The 25,666-nt window shown below is 66.9% G+C and overlaps 1 protein-coding gene across 1 annotated transcript in view; it reads left to right on the top strand.

Moving 5' to 3' along the window:
• The window catches only part of ZNF469 (zinc finger protein 469), a 50,885-nt gene extending 33,971 nt beyond the window's left edge, over positions 1–16,914 (top strand). Inside the window, 3 exon segments of the mRNA XM_027119008.1 lie at positions 301–360; positions 4,055–4,265; positions 4,267–16,914. Of these exon segments, the coding sequence (XP_026974809.1) occupies positions 4,182–4,265; positions 4,267–15,348 (11,166 nt within the window). The 5' untranslated portion in view covers positions 301–360; positions 4,055–4,181 and the 3' untranslated portion in view covers positions 15,349–16,914.
• The last annotated feature ends 8,752 nt before the right edge of the window (positions 16,915–25,666 follow it).

Here is a 25,666-nt window from a genome sequence, read left to right as displayed (position 1 = left end):
CACTGCAGAACTTCAACCACAGGAACGTGTGATCTGTGCACACGAAATACCACGACAAGAAACGTAAGATCACCACCAACCCAGCGGGAAGGCGACCAGCTGACCCCACCCCTGCAGGGCTCCCCCACCCGCCAGGCCGGACTGAGCTGCCCACGGGCCTCCTGTGGTCACCCAGCTCCCCGCAGTCCACGTCGGCTTCCTGGGGCTCTGCAGGCTCTGTGTCCTCTCTGGGCCCCGCCCCCCCAGGGCTTGCGGCCAAGCACCACATTGATGCTGACATGCTTCCCATTTTCTTTGCAGCCAAGAAATCCCCATCCCTGTGGAAGCTGCGCGGCGACCCAGCTGAGGACCGACTCCCAGGTACGTAGAGGGCACCGCTGGAGTGGAGGCTGGCGGGCCGCACGCGGCCGGAGCTGCCCTGTCCCCGCCCTGCCACCCGTGTCTCCTTCCGTATTGCTCGCTCAGGCGGTAATGGGGGCTGCCGGCTGCCTCCCCGGAGCCACCTCCGGGGCCGGGTGTCAGGGCCGGCCCTCCGCTCCGAACCGCAGCCCTGAGCCGGGCTTGTCACCTGACGCTCTGTCCCCTGGCCAGCTCGTCAGGCCACTCGGGCCAGACCCCTCCTTTCCTGAGGGGCCTGCAGCACAGCTGATTCAAACCAGCAAATGAGCCTCTTACGCCTGTTTTCAGACCCTGCCCAGCCTTCCGCACAAGCCGCCCTGCATCTGCTTTGTGTCCGTGAGCAGAACAGGACTCAGCGGGTGACGGGACGTAGCGGTTACGGTATTCACAGGGAAATACTTCGGTGGCCACCACACCGTCTGCTAAACACCGGTGAGGAGCTTGTCCACTGCACTCTTTAGGGCCAGCATCAGTCCCGGGGCGTGGGTGGAGACCTTGAGCCCACGGAGGCGGGGCAGGGGCCGGGGCCACAGCCAGCAGGGGCCGTCAGCCGCCCAGGCCCGAGCCCCACCCACCCATCCCTCTCAGGGGGCGCAGTTCGGAGCCTGGACCTGCGGGGCCTCCACGGTGTCTGACAGCTACTTGGGCGTGACCGGCCACCCCCAGAAGGCTCCAGAAGCTGTGGGGAGGCCAAGCCCTGGGCCCTCCCCGCTCCTCACAGCAGCGCCTGGGCAGTGTGCGGAGGGGTGGTGAGGAAGGCCCCTCGAGGTCAGGGGCCCTTGCGCATCTGCCCACCTGGCCCCTGGGCTTCACTGCCTGGCAGGTTCAGGAGCAGAGGCCCCACAGACCAGAGCCCGTCCTTGCTCCTAGGGAGGGGCGGACACCAGCCCCAAGTGGGTTCAGAGCCCCTGATGCCTGCCACGCGGGAGCCCCCTCCTCTGACCCTCCAGGCCCTGAGTTAAGTCCCACCTAGCATGCAGTAGGTGCTGCCTGCCCACTGCCCCCCACGCCCAGCCTCTTTGGGCTGTCCAGGAGCTCTGAGCCAGGGTCAGGTGTCCACAGCTGTGCTGTGTCTGCTCCCCTGGACGCTGGGCATGGGGCAGATGTCCAGAAGCGCCATGTGAACCTGAACTTGAGAACAAGGGGTCGGACCCCATATGGGGCCTTTCCACCAGGAGCAGCTAACTCACAGCTGCTGGAACTGAAAGGACCCTTCAGACAACCGGGTCCGACCGTCCCCTCTGCCAATGGAGAAGGGGAGCCAGGAGATGGGCGGCGCTCCTGGCAGACAGGCAGCCAGCCCAGCGCAGCCTGTGACCTCGGCCCTTGAAAGGCAGCAAGGCGATTCCCGAGTCCTGGCTCTGGATGTCTCTGCCTGAAAGAAGCATGAACCACTGCTGCTCGCAGCTTAGCGGCCAGAAGGAGCCATGTGGCCTGTGCTGCTTGCAGCGGGACACACGGACGGTCCTTCCGCAGGGCACAGCGCACTCGTGGGTCATGATGCAGTCTCCCCGTCTTGAGCCCAACGGGGAGCCCTCTGGGCAGAGCCCGGGCTTCTGGCGTTCAGAGTGACGAGTGTGCGGGCCCGAGGCCGCAGGTGCCCGAGAGCAGGGGAGGGGCGCCTGGGCTCAGGGCTTCCGCTCCTCCTTAAAAACTCAGGCGGGACGGCCCAGGTGACCCCGACAGACCCCAACTCCCATGTGGCTTCAAGCAGTGCGGGGGAGAAGCAGCTCGGCAGCCCGTGCACAGACGGGGACACGGAGGCCCGGGAGGCGCTGGCATCCGGGGGAGCCCCTGCGTGCCAGCGGCCAGCCAGGCTCTGTGCACTGCTGAGCCTCAGGACGGCCCTGCGAGGGAGGCTGTTACCATCGCTACCCCGAGGGCGTGCAAACCCACTTCCCCAGCCCTGCGCGCCTACTGTGCGCCAGACTCCAGGCCAGGGGCGCGGGCAGAGGAGCAGATGCAGACTCGCCCTCGGGGCCCAGGCTCAGGCGGCAACAGAGCGAGTCGGCAACCCCCCCCAAACAGCACACATCCCACAAGGGCCTGACCCAGAGTTGGCAAAGGGTCGTCTCTGCAACAGCCCCATCGGGGGCTCCACTGGGATACCCATTTTCCAGGCACATGGCGACTGAGGGACTTGCCCCAGCGGCGTCACGAGGGGCCCGCCCTCCCCTTGGCCCCCACGGCTCTCTCGTGCGGGGGCCATCCTGGGGGCCCTGACTGCTGCTGCCCCTACACCAGGCACAGCCCGGCTCTGAACAGGTGTCCGGACCAGGTGTCCCTCCTCCTGCGGGGAGGAGGCCCCGCGGGAACCCCTGCTGTCCTTCACTAGCCCTGAGGTCTTGGGCGTTACGCCCCTCCCTGTGCTCCATAATCTCACCCGTAAATCAGCGATGACAGTAGCGCTTCTGACCTCTCGAGCCACTGGGAGGACCAGAGGAGTGGTTGGGAAGCACTCAGTGTCCTGGCCCCCAGTGAGGGCCCAGAAGGAGCTCAAGCTACTGCTACTGCCATCATTTATTCATTCAGCAAACTTCACCCACGAGCCCTGCCCCAAGGGCTCTCAGTCCACAAGCTGAGGACTTGCCCCAGGCAGTGGAGCCCAGAGGAGCGGGGAGGTCCCTACCTAGGAGGGAGGGCGCCCCCAGGCTGATGGGATGGGGAGGGTCCAATGGCGGGGCTGGCCTGGCAGAGGATGGGGGCGGCGGTGGGGCGACGTGGCGCCCACTGCTGGCCGGCACTGGAACCACGCCCAACCTGGGTCAGGAAGCCTCTGCCCCGACCTCAGAGCAGGTGGCCTTCACGTGGGGCTGAGCTCCCACGACTGTCTGGGGAGAGCCAAGAAAATCAGCGTTGCTGACAGCCGGCCGCGGGGTTGCTCTGTGGACGAGACCCCCAGAGCCGCCAGGGGAATGGGAGTGGGGTCATGGAGACAGAAGGAAGGGGTGAGGGCCATGCCCCCGGAGGCTCCCCTCACCCAGTGCTCCTAAAGCTCAGTGTCCTGGGTGGGGCCTTTCTCCAGAGGCCCGTGGGGCTGTGCTCCGGGCTAGGGTCACGGGCACAGGCCAGGTACGTGTGCCCCCAAACAGGAGCTCAGCTCAGGGGCCCAAGAAAGGAGCCGGAACCTTCCGGAGACCGGGGGTCCGCAGGGCGAGGGCCTGGAGGCCGTCCTGTGTGATCCCAGGGTCAGGGGATGGGGCAGGTGAAGGACCAGGTGGGAGCCTCCGCCAGATGCCCCCTCCGTCCTTCCTGGGCTCTCCGCCCTGGCCGTCGGGTGCCCGTCACCCACCACGGGGCCACTGCAGGTCTGGGAGCCACGTGCCACTTGGGGCTTTGCTGCTCAGGGCCCGGCTGGTGCCTTGCATGGCTTGCTTGGGGGTGGCCAGGGGTCTTCTCAGATCTCAGGCCCCAACAGTGTTTTCTCTCTTTTGCCTTCCTTTTCCTCTCCAACCCCAATCCGCGCCCCCACTGAGCCCTTTCTCAGTCTGGCAGCAACTCTCTTCCCCTCTCATCTCTCCAGGTGCCGACGGAGCCAAGCCCCCTCCCCTAAAGTACAGGTTGCGTGCCCGCCGCGTCTGCTCCCAGCCTGCCACGCCACCGTGGGAGCCACGAAGCCCCGCGGTCCCCGACCCACTCTGTCCTTTCCTTGCAGGCTCCACTCAGGACCATGAGAGCAGGCCCCTCCAGGGCCCCTCGAGGGGCGAGGATGTCCGCCCAGCCCGCTCTCCGCGGCCCGCCTCAGGCCACAGCATCCTCCTAGCACCCAGGACGGAGGGGCCATGCCTGGGGAGCAGCCCCTCGGAGCGCCACCCCCAACCATGACCGGAGACCTGCAGCCCTGCCCAGCGGCCAGTGGCACGGGGGGGGGGCCCCCTGCAACCTCCCAGTGAGGTCAGTGCCCCAGCCAACAGGACCGCCAAGACCACGGGCAGCGGGGCCCAAGCCATGGACAGCCCTGAGGCCCAGGTGCGGCAGGCTGGGAAGGCGGGGCCCAAGGCCCCACTCCCCAGAGCCCAGTCCCTGAGCAGCGCCCCTGGGAAGGGAAGCAGCCCCCAGGCCCCAGCAGGGAGGAACCTGGTGCAGGCTCGCACACGGCGGGCGAGCAGGCTGGACAGCGGCCCCCAGCAGCTCTACGGTCTGAGCATCGCCAGCTCCAGGCCCAAACCCGCCCTGGACGAGAAGACCCCTGAGGGCCTGCAGCAAGAGGCCCCCCGGCCCCCAGAGGCCGAGGCCTCCCGGGGCCAAGGAACCAGAGCCCGTCTCAGGCCCGGCCCCCCCAGGGCTGAGGCCTCGCCTGGCCCGGAAGAGCTCAGCTTCCAAAAGTGCTTCCAGGAGACCCCCTCCAGCTTTACCTCCACCAACTATACCTCACCGAGCGCCACCCCTGGGCCCCCGCCCCTCAGGGCCCCCCAGAGCAGCGGCGCCAGCCCCTGCCGGCCGGCCTCCTACGTGGAATTCCAGGCCAGCAGGGCCGACGCCTGGCCTCCCACGGCTGAGAACAGCTTCCCAGGTGCTAGTTTCGGGGTGCCGCCCGCTGAGCCGGAGCCCTTTCCCGAAGGCGGCAGCCCCGGGGTGGTTGCCTTCCAGTACCCCTTCCCAGAGCTGCACGGAGCCGGCCCGAAAGCCTTCCCCGAGGACGCGGCCGGGCCCGAGTTCGCCGAGAGGACGCTGGTGTTCGCCTTCCACCAGCCTCGGGGAGCGTGGCCCGAGGAGCCGGTGGGCACGGGCCCAGCCTACCCCCTGCCCGCCCGCTCGGGCCCCCCAGCCCCGCCCTGCTACCCCGGCCGGCCAGGCGGCCTCAACGCCCCCAGCGACCTTGGTGGTGCGCTCCCTCCCCCTGGCGCTGCTCGCCCGGCCCCCAGCCCCTTCTCGGAGAGCACGGCCACCTTCCGGGACAGTTTGCACGAGAGCATGACCAAAGTGCTCCCTGAGAGACCGCCTTCGGCCCACGATGGGCTGGGGAGCCCCAGGGGGCCCCCAAACTCGCTGGCCCAGAGGCAGTTTCCCGGGCAGGCGTATGGAAGCCCCGGAGCCAGCGGGGTGGGCGCCAGCCCAGGGCCTCGGGACACGGAGCTGACTGCCTCCGGGCCCCCCGCCGCCAGACTGCCCCCGCTCTGGGACCCCGCCCCAGCCCCTTACCCCACGCCTCCCCTGGGCCCCCTGGCCACTACCAGGAGCGCATTCTTCGAAGCCCAGCCTGGTCCAGGCCAGCAGCTCAGCCTCCCCCAGAGCCCCCCGCTGCCCTGGCCCCAGGTGCTCCCGGCTGCCGGCCCCGGCCCCCACCAGATGGAGATGCTGAACCAGCTGCCTTTCCCCCCGGAAGTCCCCGAGTGGCAGGGGGGCAGCCAGGGAGCCCTGGCTGCTGCCGCAGGGAAGACGCCCGGGCCGGGCGAGAAACTGGCGGTCCTGAGAAACAGCCCGGGCCAGCACAGCAGTGGCTCCCCTGGGCTGTTCGCCTACAACGGGCTGAAGGACCCTGGAGCCCAGCTGCCCTTCTTCGGGGCGGCCCAGCCCCAGGCCTCCCCCCGGGGCCCCCCCGGCCCGCCCCCGCCCAGGGTGGTGGGAGCCTCCCCCAGCGAGTCCCCCCTGCCCTCGCCGGCCACCCACACGGCCAGCAGCACCTGTTCGTCGCTGTCCCCTCTGTCCAGCAGCCCAGCCAACCCCAGCTCGGATGAGGGCCAGCTCCCCGCGCCGCTCGGGCCGTCCGCCTTCTTCCACCCACCCACGCACCCCCAGGACACCGGCAGCCCCTTCCCGTCCCCCGAGCCCTCGCACGCCCTCCCCATCCACTACCAGCCGGAGCCAGTCAAGGCCTTCCCTTTCCCCACAGAGGGGCTGGAGGAGCCCCCGTTCCCTAGCTCGGGGCTCGAGGTGGGCAGCGTGGGCCTGGAGGGCTTCCCCCAGGAGCCGCCCCCCTACTCTGCCCACCACTTCCCCCTCAGCAGCGCCAGCCTGGACCAGCTGGACGTGCTGCTCACCTGTCGGCAGTGTGACCGGAACTACAGCAGCCTAGCCGCCTTCCTGGGGCACCGGCAGTTCTGCAGCCTGCTGCCGGCCAGGGCCAAGGATGGCCACCAGCAGCCCCCCGGGTTCCCCACACCCCCCGTCACCCCCTCTGCACTGGCTGCCCCCAAAGCACCGGCCAGCGGGACCCCGAGCCCACTCAGCCACACCAGGACAGCGCCCTTCCTGCTGGGTGGGGACGTCCGGCCTGATGGCAGAGATGACCCCCTGAGGATGAGCTTCCTGCCCAGCCCGGCCGCCGCCCCCTTCCCACTGCCTGCGGGGGACCTGGACCTGGACGACGCCGCCAAGCTGGACAGCCTCATCACGGAGGCGCTCAACGGCCTGGAGTACCAGTCAGACAACCCTGAGATCGACAGCAGCTTCATCGACGTCTTCACTGACGAGGAACCTTCCGGCCCCCGGGGCCCCGCCACCGGGCAGCCCCCCAAGACCAGGCTGGGGGCAACGCCAGAGAACAAAGCCCAGCTCCCGCTCCCGGTGGTGGCTGCCCCGCTGGAGCCCCAGCCGACCCGGCCTGGCGACACGGGCTCCCCGGCCGGCCCCAGGCCCAAAACCCGCTCCCTGGGCCCAGTGCCCTCAGAGGCAGACGGGGCCGGCCTGGCCGGCCAGCAGAGAAGAGGAAAGCGGTTTAAGTTGTTCCGGAAAGAGCTGGACACGGTAAGCACCGCCAAGAGGCCGGGCAGGGGCTCCAGGGCCAGCCGCCTGAGGCCGAGGAGGAAAGGCCGGGCTGAGCCGGCCCTGTCCCGCCCGCGGGACCTCAGAACCCAGGCCCCCAAGAGCCACGCGGACCCGGGGGGACGGGCCCTCCTGGTGGAGACCCGGAGCTCCAGGCGCCTCCGACTGTCCCCCGGCCAGGATTGCAGGCGGAGGCGGCCGCGGGGCGGCACCTGGAGCAAGGAGCTCATCCACAAGATCGTGCAGCAGAAGAACCGGGCGGGCAAGCACGGCCCAGCCCCGGGCACCGTGGACGGCGGGCCCCCCGACTGCGACGGCGCCTCTGAGTCTGAGGAGGAGGTTGGCCCGCGGCTGCGAGGCTCACGCCCCAGAGGCCGGCCCCGCCCCAGCGGCCGGCAATGGCGCCGGGGCGAGAAGAGGAAGGAAGTGGACGTGGCCCCGGGTCCCAGAGAGGACGGGCAGCAGCAGAAGCCCAGGAAGGCCGTGAGGCAGGAGGCCGTGAGGCCTGGGGGCTCCCCGGGCCCAGAGGAGCCGGGCAGGCCGTGGCCGGGTCCCATCAAGAGTCCCGAGGCCCAGGGCCCGTCGCACGGCTCAGAGGCTGGAGTGGGCCCTGAGGAGAGAGGCCCCCAGCGCCTCCTGCAGGGTCTCACGGGCGCCGAGACCCCAGAGGAAAGCCACCCCTCTCTGGACTTCCCCCGAGACACCGCGAGCCCTGAAATCGCTGAAGACCGTCCCCCCGAGGCCACAGAACTTCACAGAGAGGCTCTGAGCTCCTCTCCAGCCACCCGTGGGGGAGGAGACCCCTGCCCCCCAACCCCAGAGCGACCACAGCTCCGCAAGGAGGACGCAGTGCCGCCCCGCGCGAGCTCGCCCCCGCTGGGTGCCCCCCGGTGCTCGGAGCCCCCTGCCTCCCCGCCAGGAGAGTCACTGGTGCCCGTTGCTAACGCAGCCGACACGGCCCACCCCGAGCCCAGGACCCTCGTTTTGAAGACCCCTGGTCTTGGAGGTTCCGCGGGGCTTCCAGCCGCCAAAAAGGGGCCGCAGCCCTACAGCAGCCCTCCCAGCGGATTGTTCCTCAGACCCAAAGACCTGGCTGGCTGTTTCCACAAAGACCTGGGCTCTCAGTCCTCAGCCCCAGACAGCCCACCGGCCATCAGGGCAGGCCTCTGCCAGGGTGGCGAGGACGCCAGTTCCCAAGACCCCAGGCCGCCCAGGAGCCCACCCTACACAGTCGTCACGGGCCCAGGCAAAGCTGAACCGCCGCCGGCCTTGGAGCGCGCGGCCCTTTTCTCGGGGCTGCCCGGGCACGGCTTCGAGCCGCCAGCCTACAGCAGCCTCTCTAGGAACGGGGACACCCAGGTGCCACGTGCGTGTGCTGCCCCTCCCCCGAGGAAACCTCAGCTAGACCCGCCGTACCCCTCGTTTCTGCCCAAGATGGGCTGGTCCCTGCTGGAGGAAGTGTCCCCTGTGCCGCCTGGCCATCTGCGCCCTTCTCCCAGCCTCTCAGGGGAAAAGGCATTCAGTCAGAGGTGTCCCAGTGAAGGGACTGTGGCCACCAGCCTCCCCACTTTGCCCGGCAAGGTTATCAAATGTAGCACCACTTGTAGCGGTGACCTGTCAGAGGAGGAGCTCGAGATCAAAAGGCTGGTCAGCGAACTGGAGAGTCAGCTGCAAAGCAAAGGCGCACAGGACGGCCCGGGAGAGCCGTGCGGAGCCAGCGTCGCCAGTCCCGGGGAACTGAGTCCACTCCTGGAGGGGGCAGAAACAGCTGTGGCCACCACGGGGGGCACTCCAGGGGGCCCCCAGGAGGAGTGGCCCTTGTTCCACCCTGGAGAAGCAGCCCTGGCCCCCAGCGCCCACAAGGACGTGGTTCCTGGGGGTCCTTTCAGGCCCACTGGGGCCAGCCTCAGTTTCCGGCCAGTGCAGAAAGCCGGGGTCTCCAAGACGGGGCTCCCCGGGGCCCACCCAGAAGTCTGTTTACCAGAGCCCCCATGGGACATGGGGAGTTTAGCGAAGTGCAGCCCAAGCCCTGAGCCTTCACTTCCCAGGGGTAACAGGGCCGCCAGAACACAGCACAGCCAAGACCTCCCCCTGCTCTTTCTCTGCCCACGGAGAGGGGGGCGTTCCCCGGGATCCCACAGGGCACCTGGGCCCTGCCGAGACCCCTCAGAGCTGGAAGCGTTCGGCGGCCCTGTTGCTCCTCTTGCACCTGGTTTGGCATTTCGGGGGGCCGAGCTTCTGCCCCTGGGTGCCACCCCACATTCTGGGGCCAGTCACAACAGTGCCCCCAAGGGACACTCTGTGAGCAGCACAGGTGGGCCAGGAGGAGCAAGGCTCCTGTCCCCTGTAGCAGGGGGCCCTGGCCCTGAGGGTAATGAGGGGTTTGTACCAGCGGGGGCCTCCCCAAGTCGTGCCTCTGTGCCCGACCCCAGCCCTGGCAGGAGGCCCCAGGATCCAGCCTCGAGCCCCCTTCATCAACTCCAGCTCCTGGTGGCCAGAGCGGCCGAGAGAGAAGATGACACCCGGGGCTCACAGGGGCCCCCGCCTGATGACACCCGGAGCCCTCAGCACAGCGACCCCTCAGATCCGGGAGAGGAGAGTGTGGAAGGTGGGAAGATGGCCTGCAGCCCCGCCCAAGGCTTCCCGGGGGGCGTCCCTGCTGTGGCCGGACGCCAGCTGGGGCCAGAGGGAGGTGGACATCCGGGCTCACACGGCCAGGCCGAGAAGCCCGAGGGCCAAGCTGGAGCCAGCCAACCGCAGCCAGATGACCGGGGGAGGCCGGGGCGGCCGGCCCAGCCAGCCGGGCAGCTCCAGCGAAGCGGGGCGGCCCTGGGCCTTCGGGATGGGGCACGGGCCACCCCAGGCCCCGCCTACTCTGAGGCGGAGTCTTCAGTCCCAGCCTTGGCAGCAGCCAACACAGGAGATGGGCCCGAGGACCAGACTCCAGAGGCAGTAGCTGGCCCAGGCCTTCAGAAGCATCTGCTGTTCACTGGCGAGAGCCCAGTGCCCCCAACCAGGGACCCGGCCAGCCACACCCCCTCGCCCACCTCTGCAGCCACCCCTGATCCCTGCGGCCCCACGGAAGGCCCAGCTCGCCACCCTCTCCGGGGGGACTGTGGCCCCCGGGAAGACCCTCCTGAGGAGCCCAGCTTCGTCGGTGCCTTCACTCCCGCCCGTGGAGGGGACTGCCCTGGAGGTCGTGTGGCAAGGACCCTAGAGGGTTCCAGAAAGGAGAGACCCAGGGAAGCTCCTGCCTGTGCCACCCCTCCCCCCCCAGCGAGGGCCACCTCCCCGAGAGTGACCATCACGGCCGCTGCCCTGTCCGGCATCCCTACCACTGGTGGCCTGGGGGCAGTCAGAGGCCCCAGGGCCGAGTGGCCAGACCCCAGGGGAGCCCTGTCCAGCACCCACCCCGATGGGGTGCCCAAGGGCCCCTCCTCAGAACCCGCAGGCAACAGGGAAAGCCACGGTGTCACCGCTGTGCCCACTGACCCTTCCACACAGGGGGCCGTGGGGCCAGATCCCCACGCCTGCCAGGAAGGTGAGGCAGAGGCCAGCCTCCAGGAACAGGAGGGCCTAGAGATGCCCGAGGCTGGGCGCCCTGCCGTTACAGACGCCTCCGAAGCCGGCACCAGGGCTCTGAGGGTCACCTGCCCTTCCACAGAGCCCCACCCAGGCAGAACCACAACTCCGAGCGGCACAGCCAGCGACTCCAGGCCACGCTCCCCGCAAAGCCTCGGGGACACCCTCCACCAGAGACCCCAGGGGGATCCCCTCAGTCCCCAGGACCCCAGACAGAAGCCTCGTGGCTTTAAAAAGAAGCCAGTGTTCACTGAGAACGGCCACTGGAGGGGCGGAGCCCCCAGCAGGCAGCCCGTGACCTGTGAGGTCTGCTCGGCCTCCTTCCGCTCTGGGCCGGGCCTGAGCCGCCACAGAGCCAGGAAGCACGGGCTGCACAGGGCTACTGCCTCCCAGCCGAGCCCAGCGGCCCCACCTGCTCCCCGGACGTGCCACCCACCGGGAAGGAAGAGCCGCGGGGCGCCGGGGAAGGAGCGACCGAGGCGCCTGGCGGGAGACCCCCGCCAGGCCGGGAGGCTAAGCCCTGCTCGCGGCTCTGTGGCCCCTGAGGGTGCCCTGGGTCCCGGGATGTCCAGGGGACTTAGGCGGGGGCTCAGCCTTCCGGGAGCACCGGGCTGTCCCCCTCGCTGGGAACCACATCCCCCAGACACGGTCAAGCAAGGGGTGGACGTGAGGCCTGCAGAGCCCAGCAGACAGGACCAGCTGGAGAGGGATGAGTCCCATTCCAAACAGACAAAGAGAGGCGGGGGCCAGAGGCGGGGCAGGCCGCCCGCAGACTTCCCCAGCGAGTCAGAGGGGAAAGCCAGCAAGAGGGCGAGAAAGCCAAGAGCGAGAAGGTTCCGGGAGGAGAGCGGTCTCCAGGGCCCCGCAGATGTGATTTCAGGGAGAAGAGGCTGGAACCCATCGGCTGCCATTGCCAGCCGCCCAGCTCTCCCGAGCCGCCGCCTCTCACCAGAGGCAGAGCAGGAGACCGAGGCCCCGCAGCCACCCCTCGTCGCCACGGACCTGGAGGAGACGCCTGCACAGAAGCCTCCCGGGGATCGGGTGGCCTGTCCAGGGATGGTGGAGGGGGCACCTCCTGGGCCAGAAGGGCCAGCGGGGCGGAAAGCAGCCTCGGCAAGGGGGTGCGGGGGACCCCGAGAGACCAGGATGTCTGGCATCTGCAGAGAGCCGTCGAGGGCAGCTGGGGATAAACCTGCAGGGGACAGCAGAGTGGCCGAGAGCAGAGCAGGGCAAGGTGTCCGGGAGGGGCACGAGGCCCCCTGGGACCCCCAGGGCCCTCCCGAGACTCGTGGTGCTGAAGCAGGCGGCACCGTCAGCAGTTGCCTGCGGGACCCCCTGCACAGTCCAGGAGAGGGGGTCCGGGGGCAGGAGAGCACCGCCCCTGAAGCCCCCAGCCCGAATCTCGGAGACCCCCTGAGCTTGTTTGATGATGAGGCCTCCTTTTCCCAGCTCTTCCCCCTGGGAGACCGCTTGGTTCGGAAGAAGAACCCCCGTGTCTATGGGAAGCGCTGTAAAAAGTCGAAGCCACCTCCCCAGCCCGCGCCCAGCAGCCGGGCAGGGGGCAGTGCCACTCTGTCCTCCTTCCGCCTGCCCACAGACCTCAGTGACTCTGGCTCGCTCTGCCTGTCCCACGAGGACCCGTGGGGTGACGAGGCTGCGGGTCTGCCCGAGTCCTTCCTCCTGGAGGGCTTCCTCAGCAGCAAGGTGCCTGGCATTGACCCCTGGGCCATGGGCCCCAGCCTGTGGGCCCTGGAGCCCCACGCGGAGGCGGACCCCTGCTGCGCCGAGGACCACCCGTCAGAAAGCATCCCTGAGCTGCACATGGTCCCGGCAGCTTGGCGAGGCCTGGAGCTGCAGGCCCCCGCCGACGGGGCCACCTCTTCTCCGGGAGGCGCGAGCCCCGAGCCCCCCAACCTAGAGCGAGAGCACCACGAGTGTGGCGTCCCCGGGAGCGCCGCGGATCTGCAGGTGCAGGACCTGTGCTTCCTAGGACCCTGCGAAGACCCCGCGGGTCTCCCCGGCACCAGCTTCTTGGACTTCAAGGCCACGGCCAGTTCCCAGGGCCCACTAAGCAGGACAGAGGGGGCGGCCGGGGCAAGAAGGGCCCCAGGCGGAGGCCGGCCCACCAAGGCCAGGAGGGCGTCCTACAAGTGCCGGGTGTGCTTTCAGCGCTTCCACGGCCTGGGAGAGCTGGACCTCCACAAGCTGGCCCACAGCCCCTCGCCGCCCCCCACCTGTTACATGTGCGTGGAGCGCAGGTTCGGCTCCCGCGAGCTGCTGAGGGAGCACCTACAGGAGAAGCACGTGCAGAGCAAGGCCGGGCTGTGGGCCTGCGGCATGTGCCGGCGGGAGGTCGCCGGCGTCTGGATGTACAACGAGCACCTGCGAGAGCACGCTGTGCGCTTCGCCCGCAAGGGGCAGGCGCGGAGGTCCCTGGGGAACCTGCCCGGATGTTGGGAGGGGGACGGCGTGGCCACGCGCTTCCTGAGCGGCATCGTGGGACAGGTCTCCAAACCCCACCGGGGCAAGCGCTCCATCGGCGGCAAGGCAGGCGGGGGCCCCGCGGAGGAGGCAGGGGCGGATGTGGGAGCTGAGAAGGAATTCCCGGGGGAGAGACGAAGACCCAAGGCCCGCGCCAACGGCTCAGACCCGGACAGCGCCTCGGCCCAGGGCAGCCCGTCAGCCTGCGTGAACCCCGCCCCGCCCGGCGACTTGTCCCCCGACGGCCGTTCGCACAGCGAGTCCCCGCCCCCAGCCGTCCCGGTGCACCGGGACTGCAAGGACCCCGCCCGCGACTGCCACCACTGCGGGAAGCGGTTCCCCAAGCCGTTCAAGCTGCAGCGCCACCTGGCGGTGCACAGCCCGCAGCGCGTCTACCTGTGCCCCCAGTGCCCGCGGGTGTACCCCGAGCACCAGGAGCTGCGCGTGCACCTGGGCGGCGAGCACGGGCTGAGCGGGGAGCTGGAGCTGCAGCACACCCCGCTGTACGCCTGCGAGCTTTGCGCCAACGTCACGCACATCAGCAAGAGGTCCTTCGTCTGCAGCTCCTGCAACTACACCTTTGCCAAAAAGGAACAGTTCGACCGGCACATGGACAAACACCGGAGGAGGGGGCAGCAGCCCTTCACCTTCCGCGGCGTGCGGAGGCCCGGCGCCCCCGGGCACAAGGCCTTGGCCCGAGAGGGCTCGCTTCCCAGCAAACGGCGCAGGGTGGCCACGTCCAGCAGCCCCCCCGGGTCCGGCGTGGACGGGCCTCTGTCCCGGGACAGCGGCCCCACCCTGAGCGAGCGGTCCCTCCCAGCCCTGCCCCAGCCCTGCCCGGAGGCAGCTCCCAGCACCACAGCAGGGCAGCCCGGGACCCCAGAGAGGCCCACAGACCCCGCGGGCCACCCGGTCGGTGGCGGCGATCTGCCCTCTGCCCTCCAGGTGCTCCTGCCGCCGTCTCTGTCTCCTTTCCCGGCGGCCTCGGCTGATGGCACAGATGGCCACGAGCCGGACCAGGCCCTGGAGAGCTCCGAGGACGAGGCTTCCCCAGGCAGCCCTGGGTGCTTCCTCCAGCAGGCTCTCCCCTTGGGGGGCTCTCTGCCCCAGCCGGGGGCCAGAGGCCAAGACGCAGAGGAAAAGAGGGCAGCTGGCCCGCTCTCAGGGAAACACAGGACCCCAAGCGCCCCTGGCAAATGTGCCCCTGACCATCACCCAGAGGCCCCCTCTCTGCTCTGGAAGGAGAAGCAGGTGTCCACGTGTCACGTGGCGCCTGCCGGGGGTGCAGGAGGCCCCTCCCTCAGAGGCAGTGCCAACAAGCCCGGGGGCTGCCAGAGCTCGTCCAGGGACAGGTCAGCCTCGTCCACCGCCAGCAAAGCACCCAAGTTCCCAGTACAACTGAAGAAGGCGGTGCCCAGCCCAGTGCCCACAGAGCTCCCCCATGGCACTGAGGACAAGCCAAAGCCCACCACCCTCAAAGTCAAGCCGGGCCCCGGCTCCCAGGGCGCTGGAGGCCCCCGGCAGGGCACCAAGGCAGCAGGCGGCAGCCAGCCCCAGCCGGCCAGCGGGCAGCTCCAAAGTGAGACAGCCACCACCCCAGCCAAGCCCAACGGCCCGGGCCAGGGCCCTGCCCCAGACAAGGCCCCCCCTCGAGCCCCAGCCAAGGGCTACCCCAAGGGACCAAGGGAAGCCAGTGACCAGGGGCCGCGAGGGAGCCTGGGCCCCAGGGAGGACGGGGACAGCAGTGAGAAGAAGAGGAAGGGCCGGGCGCCGGGGCCAACCAGGAATGAAGCCGTGGGGAGCCTAGGGAGAGGCCCCGCGGTCCCTGACAAACCCCCCCGGGCCCCGCGAAAGCAGGCGACTCCCAGCCGCGTGCTCCCTGCCAAGCCCAAGGCCAGTAGCCAGAACGGGACACTGCCCCAGCCCTCAGAGCCGCGGAAGGGGGAGCCCGGCCACACCCAAGGGAGCAGCAGGCGTGGCAAGGAGGCGCTGGGCAAGGCCCTCCCCCAGGCCAAACCCCTGCATAGGCCCCCCAGGAGGGGCGGGGCTGTCCTCGGTGCTGAACCCCCCAACTCCCGGGCCTGCCGGACAGCCGAGTCCCAGAGCCACCTCCTCAGCCAACTTTTTGGGCAGAGACTAACCAGCTTCAAGATCCCGTTAAAAAAGGATGCTTCCGAGTAATTTATAGGAGCCAGCGCGTGCCGGGAGTGGGGCTGGGGACGGACTGGCAAACGGGGGACCCGGTCTATGCTGAGGAGCTCCAGTCCTCCAAGAGTTTACCGGGTGGCCACATCTTAACCCACCTGCCGTAGCGTGCAGATACTCAGACTTTGGTGTTAGACCTGCGACTCTGATGCCTTGAACAGGGCCTGGGGTGGACAGCAATCCCTTTCTAGCTGGAAGGTGAGGGCGAGGGGCAGGCCAGCTGCAGCCTCTTTGAGACCATGCAGCTGTTTTCTCAGTACCAGGACGTTAAAGAGAAAGCCACTCACACCCACCCCAGCCCCGTGTGCCCCGCAGCCAAGGCCCGGTACGCCAGGGAACCCCTCGCTCTAAAGGTTTGCACAGGGCGCCCCACCTGTGTCGTCTAGCAGGAAGTAAGTTGAGGCAGCCGCCGGTCGTGTGGCGGCAGCCTCCGTCTTAGTGTCGTTGCTGCTGTTGCTGGAATTCCAAAGCGACCCTAGAAATCAGATGGGGGCAGAAGAGCCATCCGTGAGCTGCCCGGCGCCCCCCGCACCACCACCACCCCCGAGCACAACAGGCCTTCTCTGACCACAGGGTCGTGCCGGCCACTGTCCGTGCCACTGACGGAAGCGCCGGTCTCCAGTGCACCTTGACCCCTGGTCCTCCCTCCCCACCTGCACTACCCCCAGCCCGGCCTCTGCAGTTGCCCTCTCTAGAGCCTTCCTTCTACGTGGACCTCTCTGCTGCAAGTATCAGCAGTTTTACTCTGAAGATCCTGGTGCTATTTTCACGTCGTAATGTGAATACAGGCTTCCCTGATTTGTTTTACCTGGGGGGTGGGGTCGGGCCAGGAGGCGCAACGTGCCCCCCGGGCGGCCCGAGGCACCAGTGGCCTGAGAAGCCCTTCGCTGGCTCCCGGCCGTCGGTGGGAGGCTCCAGCCCCACGGGCAGCTCACGCGCTGGCACGACCCAGGGGCTGGCTCGCGTGTCCTTTCTACAGAATCGTGTCTTTGCGGGGGCAGGAGGCAGGGAGAGGCTTCCTCCTGTTCTTAGGTGTCTCTGAGGTTTGCGGTTTGTTTTGTTCTGTTTCTTCATTTTAGCCTTGGGTGCAATGTGTATGTCAAAAGTTTTAATTTTGATATTTCGAAAGAAACCAAATCAGGCCCGTGCTGCCTTTGTAGAAGGTACGTGTGCCGCTCAGAGTGCCTCTGTAGTGCTGATGGATAAACCCGGGGGCTCTGAGGTTGTAACATCTTAGCGCATCCACGCTGTCAAATATATGTCCACTGTTTTCACGGGGCACCTCCTCTGTGGCCTCTGTCCTCCCGCCAGCCCCACCCTGCCTGCCTCCCCAAGCCGCCGCTTCGTCCGTCCTGTCCCAGGGCCACCTGGCCCTGCAGAGCTGCCCCAGCCATAGGGTGGTCCCACCAGCCCCCAGACTTGTTGACACGGTGCAGACAGTGCCTTAGTGCTGGGCGGGACCCTCTCAGGAAGGCACTAGCACAGCTGGGTTAGGGGACCCAGAGGGCAGCAAAGGCAGCAGGAGGGATCACACTCCCACCGCAGGCTCAGACCCCTGGGGCCCACGTGTCCTGAAGACCCCCGTGTCCGGGACAAGCACCCGGATGGCAGGCAGGGCCCGTCCAGAGTCGGGCACCAGCCCTGATCCCATCCTGCCCCTGACAGCTGCCTGGACACGGGGGTCTCTCAGAGCAGGCCTCAAACAACACATGTCGGGCCGGGGGTGGGGGGGCCTCGCCAAGCCCTTCCACAGGGAGGGATCCTGCACGTGACCCGAGACTGCCGAGCCCACGCCACCCCCCACCCCCCACGCCCTACGCACTCCCCCTTGTCCTGCCAGGCCCCGGCCCTGCCATTCCCTCCGCCAGGGACGCCCTGCCCTGTCCTCTCTCTCGGTCTCAGCCGCTCCCACCAAGTCCCCCGCCCAGGTGGGCTGCCTCCATTTCCACCCCTACCGTGGGCCGGGAACTAGCCAGCGGCTTACCAAGTGGTGCAGGCTGGGAGTTGCGCTTTCCGTGGGTGGAGCTGGAGCTGCGTCGGGGAGAGGCTATCTGGGGACTTGGTGGTGGATGCCCGTGGGCCGGCTGGGTCCACGGCACTGAGTGCCCCCCGCCATCGGCTCACCACGCCTCGGGCGGCCTGGGGCCGGCGTCTGCATCCCCAGAAACATGACAGGGCGTCCAGGCCCTGCCCCAGACTGTGAATCCGGGGCTGGGGCGAGCCGGGCGCTCCGCGCCCTCGGGTGCTGAGGCTCACCACGTCGGGGACCCCCGCAGCTCTAGTCTTCTCAGAGCTGGACCTGAGCAAAACCCACCCTGCTGGACCCTGAGCCCACCCCGCAGCCGCAAGCCCCGTGGCGTGGACAGCGCCAACCTGGCCAGCAGGTGGCAGCATTCGCCGGCTCAGCGGGGAAGGGGCAGCTCGGCTGCCGGGCCTCAGTGGGCACCGGCCTCCAAGCCCCACATTCACACATCACAGGTACACTGGGCACCCCCATCCCCACCGACGGGCCCGGAGACACACACTTCACACGGGGGTGCAGTCCTCCACGGCTTCGCACACACACACCCACACACAACCACGTGAGTGACTGTGGGGCACATCCGTGGGACCCAACCCTCGAGGTGTCCGGGGTGGGCATCCCGAAGGGCCCCACGTGAGCCGAGGGAGGGGGCCGGACAGGGTGGGAGAGGGGCCAGGTGGGTATAGGCCTGTGCAGGGGCCATGGCTCCCTGATCCCCTGAGAAAGCGGAGCCCAGACCCCACTGCCCTCACTGGCCTCGGGCAGAGACCCCTGGGCCTGGCTTCCCCACCTGGGAGGCCGGAGTGCCCCTCACCCTGAGACTGCAGGGTCCCCCGGGGCTGCCCTGCACTGGGCAGGGGGCTGGGGAGACAGAGGGTCAGTAGCAAGGTCACATGAGCGCTGTATCATACAACTGCACCCTCCCAGGTCCCAAAGCCTGACCCCGACCACCCCTCGGCCCCCAGCCTGGAGACAGGGCAGGAGAGAAGATGGTGCCTGGGACCAGGTAAGGAGGGCCAGGTGGAGGGGACGGGCGGGGGGAGCGGGTGGGGGTCTGCCAGAACTCGGCGGACAGGGCAGCAGGAGGGAGACGGCTGGTGGTGGAGCGGGCAGGCCAGGCTCCATCCCCAGGCCCCATAAAGGGGGAGGCTTGCCCGCGTGGCCAGAGGGCACATTCGCCGGGACCCTGCTGGAGAATGTCATTAAAGTGGGCTTCCCTAGGCTCAGAGAATCCGGTCTCCCAGGGAGAGCGTGTAGACGGCCACACTCACACAGGTGGAAGAATCCGCATGTGCAGGGTCCCACAGAGAAGGCCTCAGAGGCGCAAAGGGCCTCCAGGGAAGGGCTGGATCCTCGTCACCGGGGTCCATCCTAGCACCTCCCGTGCGGGGACAGGAGTTGGAAGCCGTGGGTCCCGTCCACGTCACCTGCGATCGTGCCGCGGGTGGGCTCTAGGATTGAGCCTGAGGCTGTGTCTCCCCAGACCCCGTGTCTCTGCCTGCCTGGTGGGTGGGCAGTGGCCCGAGGTCCCAATGCTATGGCCGTGCTGAGGCTTCGGGGCATTGCTCCTTTCTGCCCGCCTGGGAGCTCAAGGCCACAGCCCCTTCCCACAGGGTAATGTCTACCTTGCTGACCGGCTGGCATGGCCTTGTGGGCTGCAACTCAAGGCCACCGGCCTCCTCCCCGGAGCCCCAGGCAGAGAGAGGATGCAGATGGCCCTCCCGGGGCCCAGGGCTTAGCTGGGCCTGAACACACCACGCCTCGGTCTCAGCTGCCGAGAGACCCAGGGCCGTTGCTGGGGCCCAGGCAGGAGGGCGGCCACCAGGGGCAGAGACACCAGGCTCGTCACCAGCCCTCTGGGCCCAGGCAGGAGGGCGCCCACCAGGGGCAGAGACACCAGGCTCGTCACCAGCCCTCTGGGCCTCAGTTTTCCTTTTTTTTTTTTTTATAAACTTATTTATTTATTTTTGGCTGCATTGGGTCTTCGTTGCTGTGCGCGGGTTTTTCTCTAGTTGCTGCGCGGGGGCTACTCTTCGTTGCGATGCGCGGGCTTCTCATTGCGGTGGCTTCTCTTGTTGCGGAGCATGGGCTCTAGGCGCGCGGGCTTCAGCAGTTGTGGCTCGCAGGTTCAGTAGTTGTGGCTCGCGGGCTCTAGAGCGCAGGCTCGGTAGACGTGGCGCACGGGCTTAGTTGCTCTGTGGCGTGTGGGATCTTCCCGGACCAGGGCTTGAACCCGTGTGCCCTGCATTGGCAGGCGGATTCTTAACCCCTGCACCACCAGGGAAGTCCCTTCCTGCCTATTTAAATGGGCCCTGACACTCGGGGCTCCCTCCGAGGGCTAAGTGCTGGGGCTCACTGGCTTTGCCCGGACGCTGTCCCTCCGCTGTCCACCTGGCTCCCTCCCTCCCTCCCCTCCTTGAGGTCTTTGCTCAGGTGGCACCTCTTCTCTGTGGCCTCCCTAACCACATGCTAAGATGCCAGCTGCACCCCCATTGCCCCAGGCCCCAGCCCGCTGTACTTAGACCTGATGTGCCCCACAGCCCACTCCTTAATCCTGGCTATTGTCCTGCCGCTGGACCCTGAGTGACGCGTCCTGTGTGCTGTTCACAGTTGTACCTCCAGTGCCCAGTATGGGAGCGCAATCCACGTCTGTGGGGGGAGGGGGGAAGGGGAGGGGGAGGGGGAAGGAAGGAAGGAGGGCGAACGAGGAAGTGTGTGCTTCCTATCTGGTGATGTAACCCACGTGACCCCCGCTCTCTTGGTTGGGAAATGTCCAGATAATCTTTCCTGTCTGCGCCTGGCTGGTAAATGGGCCACACCTGGGCAGCTGCATGAAGGGGTGGATCTCACTAATACCAGAGGACAGTTTCCCGGCAAGAACCTTTGCGTCCCGGGCTCTCAGAGGGTGCAGCTTGTTAGAGGTGCTGGTTTCAGAGAGGACTGCTGAGCCAGGAGGAGACCAGACTCGTTCCCCCGTCTCTGCTCCCCCAAGATGTCTGAGGGGTGGGCGGTGGATATCAAACAGGGACCACCTGAGCCCATCTCCCAGGCCAGAGCCAGTCCGAGCCACCACGGGGGCAGCCCGGGCAGCAGCCCACCGCCCCGTACACCTCCCCTCCCCGCAGGGTGGCCCAGGCGGCATCCAGTTGTCACTGGCATCACCCGGCTTCTCCCCTGCCCCTCCTGCAGGCCGCCTCTGATCCCTAACTTAATTTATTTTGACATCCTTGCTGCCATTTGACCTCCCTATGGAGTCACGTGGTGCTTAGGACTCATTATACCCCCTTGAAACAGGAAGTTAATTAAACCCTTCACAGAGCCGGTGTTGACAAGCATCGGTGAGGGCCCCTGGCACAACAGCCCAGCGGCTCCAGGGCCTTGGGCTGACCAGCAGCGGTGGGAGCGAGGCCTGGGTCCCCTTCCCCCCAGCGCAGCCACCAGGGCCCATTCTGGAGCAGCAGGCGTGGGTTTCCTAGGGAGACTCCTGCTCTGCTGCTAACCTGCTGTGTGGCCTTGGGGGGGTGACTTCACTTCTCTGAGCCTCAGTTTCCTTGTCTGGCAAATGGGAATTCTAACCATCCCTTCTTCAGAGAGCTGTTGGGAGCAGACGGTGCTCAGCACGGGCCCTGGCACTGAGGAACCGTCCACAACTCACTCATACCACAGCAAGCGTAAGGTAACAGCGTGCTGAGTACCACAGAAAAGGCACCTGGGCCCTGCAAGCTGGACCAGAGAGGAGCAGTCAGGAGCTCCCTGAGGAAGGGTGGGGGGCCAGGCAGTGGGAGGGAAGGGTGCACCGGGTAGCAGGGACAGCTTGTGCAAGGGCCCTGTGGCCACAGGCCACCGGGACCCACATTCAGGGAGGGTCAGAGGAGAAGGTAAGGGCAGGGCAGGGCCTGAGGTTATCATTCGCTTAACGGAAGGCCCGGCTGGCTTCAGCCTGTAGTGGGGCCAGGAGTGGCTGTGGGGATCCGGTAGTGGTCAGGGTGGTAGGTAAGGGAAGCTTGGAGCGGGGGTTGGGCTGACAACAGTGTCCCCACAGGGCCTCTCAGAGCTATACGGAGGTGAAGTCAGGGACACTGGGGGCATAGTGAAGCAGAAAGAGGGCTCACGGTGTGGCCTGGCCATCAGAGGCCCCTCACCTGACCTGGGCTTGGGACGCGCTCCCCACGGTCTGTCCAGCCCTCCCAGCCTTTCCCTCAGCTGAGAACGCCCTTCTGCCACCACTCTCTCCTGAACAGTCTTCATCATTCGGTGTCCAGCTTAAGTGTCTAGAACATTCTGTGGTTCGCTTGGTCATCACCTAGCAACCAGTGCAGAAGCTGGGATGTGGGAGGCGCCACAGTCAGCCCCCTCCCCACCGGCAGCCACTGCCCGGCCCCGGGTAGTCCTACTGGGTCGGGGCAGCAGGGAGCATGCCCGTCAGCAGAGCCAGGCCCACGGTTGCCACCCCACAGGGCAGAGGGCAGCGGTGGAGCAGACGTGAGCCCAGAGCCACTGTGGCACCAAGGCTAGGGGAGCCCTGAGGGTCATGCCCCCCACCCCCACTGGCAAATGAGGAAGCCAAGGACCTCACTGCTTCAGGACTTGCTCAGGGTCGCAGCCTCCAATGTGGCAGAGCCAGGGTTCAAACCCAGTTCTCCTGGGGCACAGCCAGGGTTAAGAACCCGGGCTCTGGAGTGCGACTGCCTGGGGTCACCACTTCTGAGCTGCAGGGCCACTCTGAACCTCAGCATCTTCATCACCACCGCGACAGCCTTGGAAGCTGTGTCCTAGGCCCAGCTCTGCCACCTTCTGCCTGGGTGACCACCAGAGGTGGTCAAGGACATCACGAGAGACCGTGAACCAGCCCAGAAGAAGGGCTCGGAAAAGACTGGTGATGCCGACAATGACATCGCCCCTAGAGCCATCCCCAGGAGACTTCCCTAGGCCCAGACAACCTTGGAGCCTTCCCGAGAGGCCTCCAGACTATTAGACCTTGAAATCCAGCAAAGCAGGAAACATCCAGGCCGTGGTCAGGGCAGCCCAGCTCCACGCCAAGCCCTTCTCAGCTCCATAGTGGGTGTTGCCAACCCCCAAGTGGACTGAATGCAGTTCTGTTTTCTCCACCAGTGACGTTTGGATGTGAATCTTGGCACTCCCACAGGGGATGCAGGTGGCCAGATGGAACCCTCTCCCATCTGAGCAGGGATCTCTGCAAAACTCCACAGAGATGGCACCTCCTCCAGTTAGCCTTCCTTGATTTCCCCAGGCAGAGGCGGTCGCTCCTGCTCTGGGCTGAGCCGGGCCTGCCTTTCCACAGCATTTCTTGCTCCTCTTTCCTCAGTTTATCGTCCGTATCAACAGACCTCCCCTGAGGGTATAGTGGCCTGTGTGAGCGAGGTCCTGTGACACCGCCATCGGTCACAAGCAAGCTGGAGTTTCCTCATCTGTACGGTGGCGATAATAATATCCCCGTGCAGGGCAGACAGAGGGGGCAAAGCATGGAAGCCAAGTGCCCCAGAAACATCACGGGCCTGGGTCAGGGCTGTCATGGCGGGGTTTTTTGTTTGTTTGTTTTTTATAAATTTATTTATTTTTAATTTTGGGTGCGTTGGGTCTCCGTTGCTGCGCGCAGGGCTTCTCTGGTTGCGGAGAGCGGGGGCTACTCTTCGTCGCGTTGCGCGGGCTTCTCATTGCAGTGGCTTCTCTTGTTGTGGAGCATGGGCTCTAGGCGCGCAGGCTTCAGTAGTTGCGGCTCACGGGCTCAGGAGTTGTGGCGCACGGGCTTAGTTGCTCCGCAGCATGTGGGATCTTCCCAGACCAGGGCTCGAACTCGTGTCCCCTGCGTTTGCAGGCGGATTCTTAACCACTGCACCACCTGGGAAGTCCCCTGTCATGGCGTTTGATGGGCACTTGACCCGCGCAGGTGCACAGAGCCCTGCACTTGGCTTAAGGCTCTTCTGTTGCTGCTTGGAAATTCTTAATTTTCGAACAAGGGGCCCCACGTGTTCATTTTTCACTGAGCCCTGAGAATGATTTAGTGGATCCTGGTCAGCAGGACCTGCCTCTGCCTCTAAGTCCCTGGGCAACTGGGGTTGTCTCTCCTCTCAGAACCTGAAGTGGCCAAAGTCCTGCCACTCTTTTCCTCCTGCACCCTAGACAGACATCACTAATTGATCGTGATTCTCCTCCACCTGCTGACCCTCAGAACCCTCCTCGACACAGACCTCCAGGCATTCCAGCAGCACCAACCTGGGCGTCACTTGCTATGCATGGAGCCTCAAACCCAGCACAGCTCCAGCCCGCGGCCACCTCCTCCAGGAATCCCCCTGACTGCCTGACTGAGGTTCCCATCCTGTAAAGAGGCCCCCTTTGGGGAAGGCAGCAGGCCCAATGAGAAACCCAGACAGGTGGGGCCCCTTGTCCAGTTGATAAACATGTGGGAGCCCTGGGCCGAGTGAACCAGCCATCCATGGGCCCCATGCTCCCCAGGGGAGGGGTGCAGCACCGGGTAACTCTAGGAAGGCTGTACCCCTTGGCCCTGGAGTGGGAAGAGCTGGTGAGCACGTGACCCCGGACAGGTCTCTTGGCCTCCCGGCCTTAGTGTTCTTCTCTGTCCACTGGCAGTGGCAGGTCCTGGGGTAGACCTCAACCTTCTGCCCTGCCTGCCAATCTCCTGCCCTCCTGGGAGCAGCGGTAGGGCAGGGGAGAGTGCCCAGGTTCTGAGGGCAACCTTTTCCTCTTCCGTGGGGCAGGGGCAAAGGTAACAGGAGTCAGAATGAGGGGGGGTCTCACGGGCAGAGTACTCAGTACCTAGCCAGCCTCCATATGTGACAGTTGTGATGATTATCTGATGCCATCAGATGGGTGGGCCCAGCTTTCTGGACAGGCATCCAGGTGTCCTGTTTGCAAAGGTCTTCCCATTAGCCCCTGGGCCCTGCTAACTTCCTATTTCTTGTGAATATGGGGGGTGGGGGTAGGCACCAAATGCAGGCCAAGAATGTTAAAAGAATACACTTGAGCCCCCAGGGGCAACTCTAATGGTGTATGACTTTGAGCCTCCCTGGAAAATGGGGGGCCTCTGGGATCCCATGAACATATCCCAAAGAACAGAAGGCTCGGTCTCCGTTTCCATGGCTGGAACAGGCAGTACTGACCTCGCTCCCTTCTGACTGTTCCAGGCGGGGAGGGGGCTTAGGGGTTCTCTCAGCCCGCGAAGGGTCTTCTTCCTGGGCCTCCAGCAGGGGCGCCCTTTAGAGGCACGGCCGGGGGAGGAGAGGCCCAGAGGGTCAACGCCTGGGGGCAGCTGCGGGGGGAGCAGGCACAGGCCGCTGGTTTCCACACCACCCCCGCCCCCGATCTCCAGCCATATCTGAGCCCAAGGGAGGGGGACCCGAAGTCCCCCACTCTCCACTTGGGGCTGCAGCCACCGGAGGTAGCGAACCCCAGGGATGCCGCTCTTCCACCACAGCCTTGGGCAGAAGCCCCACCCTGTCAGAGCCGGCTCCAAACCCCAAATCTGGTCCAAGGCAATGTGGAGCGTCAAGGCCTCGGGCTTCCTGACCCGGCCCTCACCGTCCCCCATCCCGCGGGCCGAGGAGGGTGGTCGCAGAGCCCAGAGGTTCTGGGCGGGACCGAGGCCCTGGAGGCGGAGTTACAGAGCGGGGGGCGGAGTCATGGGCGGTGGAGGTCGGAGCCATGGTTTGGGGGCGTGGTCTGGGCGGGGCTTCGGTGTCCAGGAACCGAACCAGGTCAGGTCAGGCTGGGGGGCGGAGCTGCAGCTGCGCCGAGGAGGCGGGTCCAGGGAGGTCTGGAACCCGGCCGGACGCGGGGCGGCGGGATGCCTTGGGTCGCCGAGTCTGAGCCGGGTCTGGGGACAAAGCGGCAGGGCCGAAGGAGTAGTCGAGGAGGCCACAGGTCTACCCAGGGCCGGGGGCGGGTTCAGCTCTCTGGGGGCGGGGCCAGAAGGCGGGGCGGGGCCATTGCGGCGAGGAAACAGGGCCAGTCCAGGGGCGGGCCAGGGCGGCGGGGCGGGGCGGGGCCGGGGCCGCGAGGTAACAAGATCCGCCCGGGGGCGGGCCAACTCTGTGCAGGCGGGGCGAGGCCGCGGCGCTGGGGGCGGGGCCAGCGGTGGGGGCGGGTCCGGAGGCGCGGCGCCGTGACGCGGACGCCCCGCCCGCACGCCCCGAGCGCCCGGGCCGAGGCCGCCCGGTTCGCCGCGCGCTGCCCGCAGGTTCCATTGAGAAGAGCCGAGCGGCGGCGGCGGCGTCTGCGCGGAGGCGGAGGAGC

Source organism: Aethalodelphis obliquidens, unplaced genomic scaffold (assembly GCF_003676395.1).
Source record: "Aethalodelphis obliquidens isolate GAN/ISIS:26980383/991018 unplaced genomic scaffold, ASM367639v1 scaffold20, whole genome shotgun sequence".
In the NCBI taxonomy this organism is placed as follows: Eukaryota; Metazoa; Chordata; class Mammalia; order Artiodactyla; family Delphinidae; genus Aethalodelphis; species Aethalodelphis obliquidens.
Note: the sequence above shows the minus strand (reverse complement) of the source record. Positions and strands in the feature narration are given on the sequence as shown.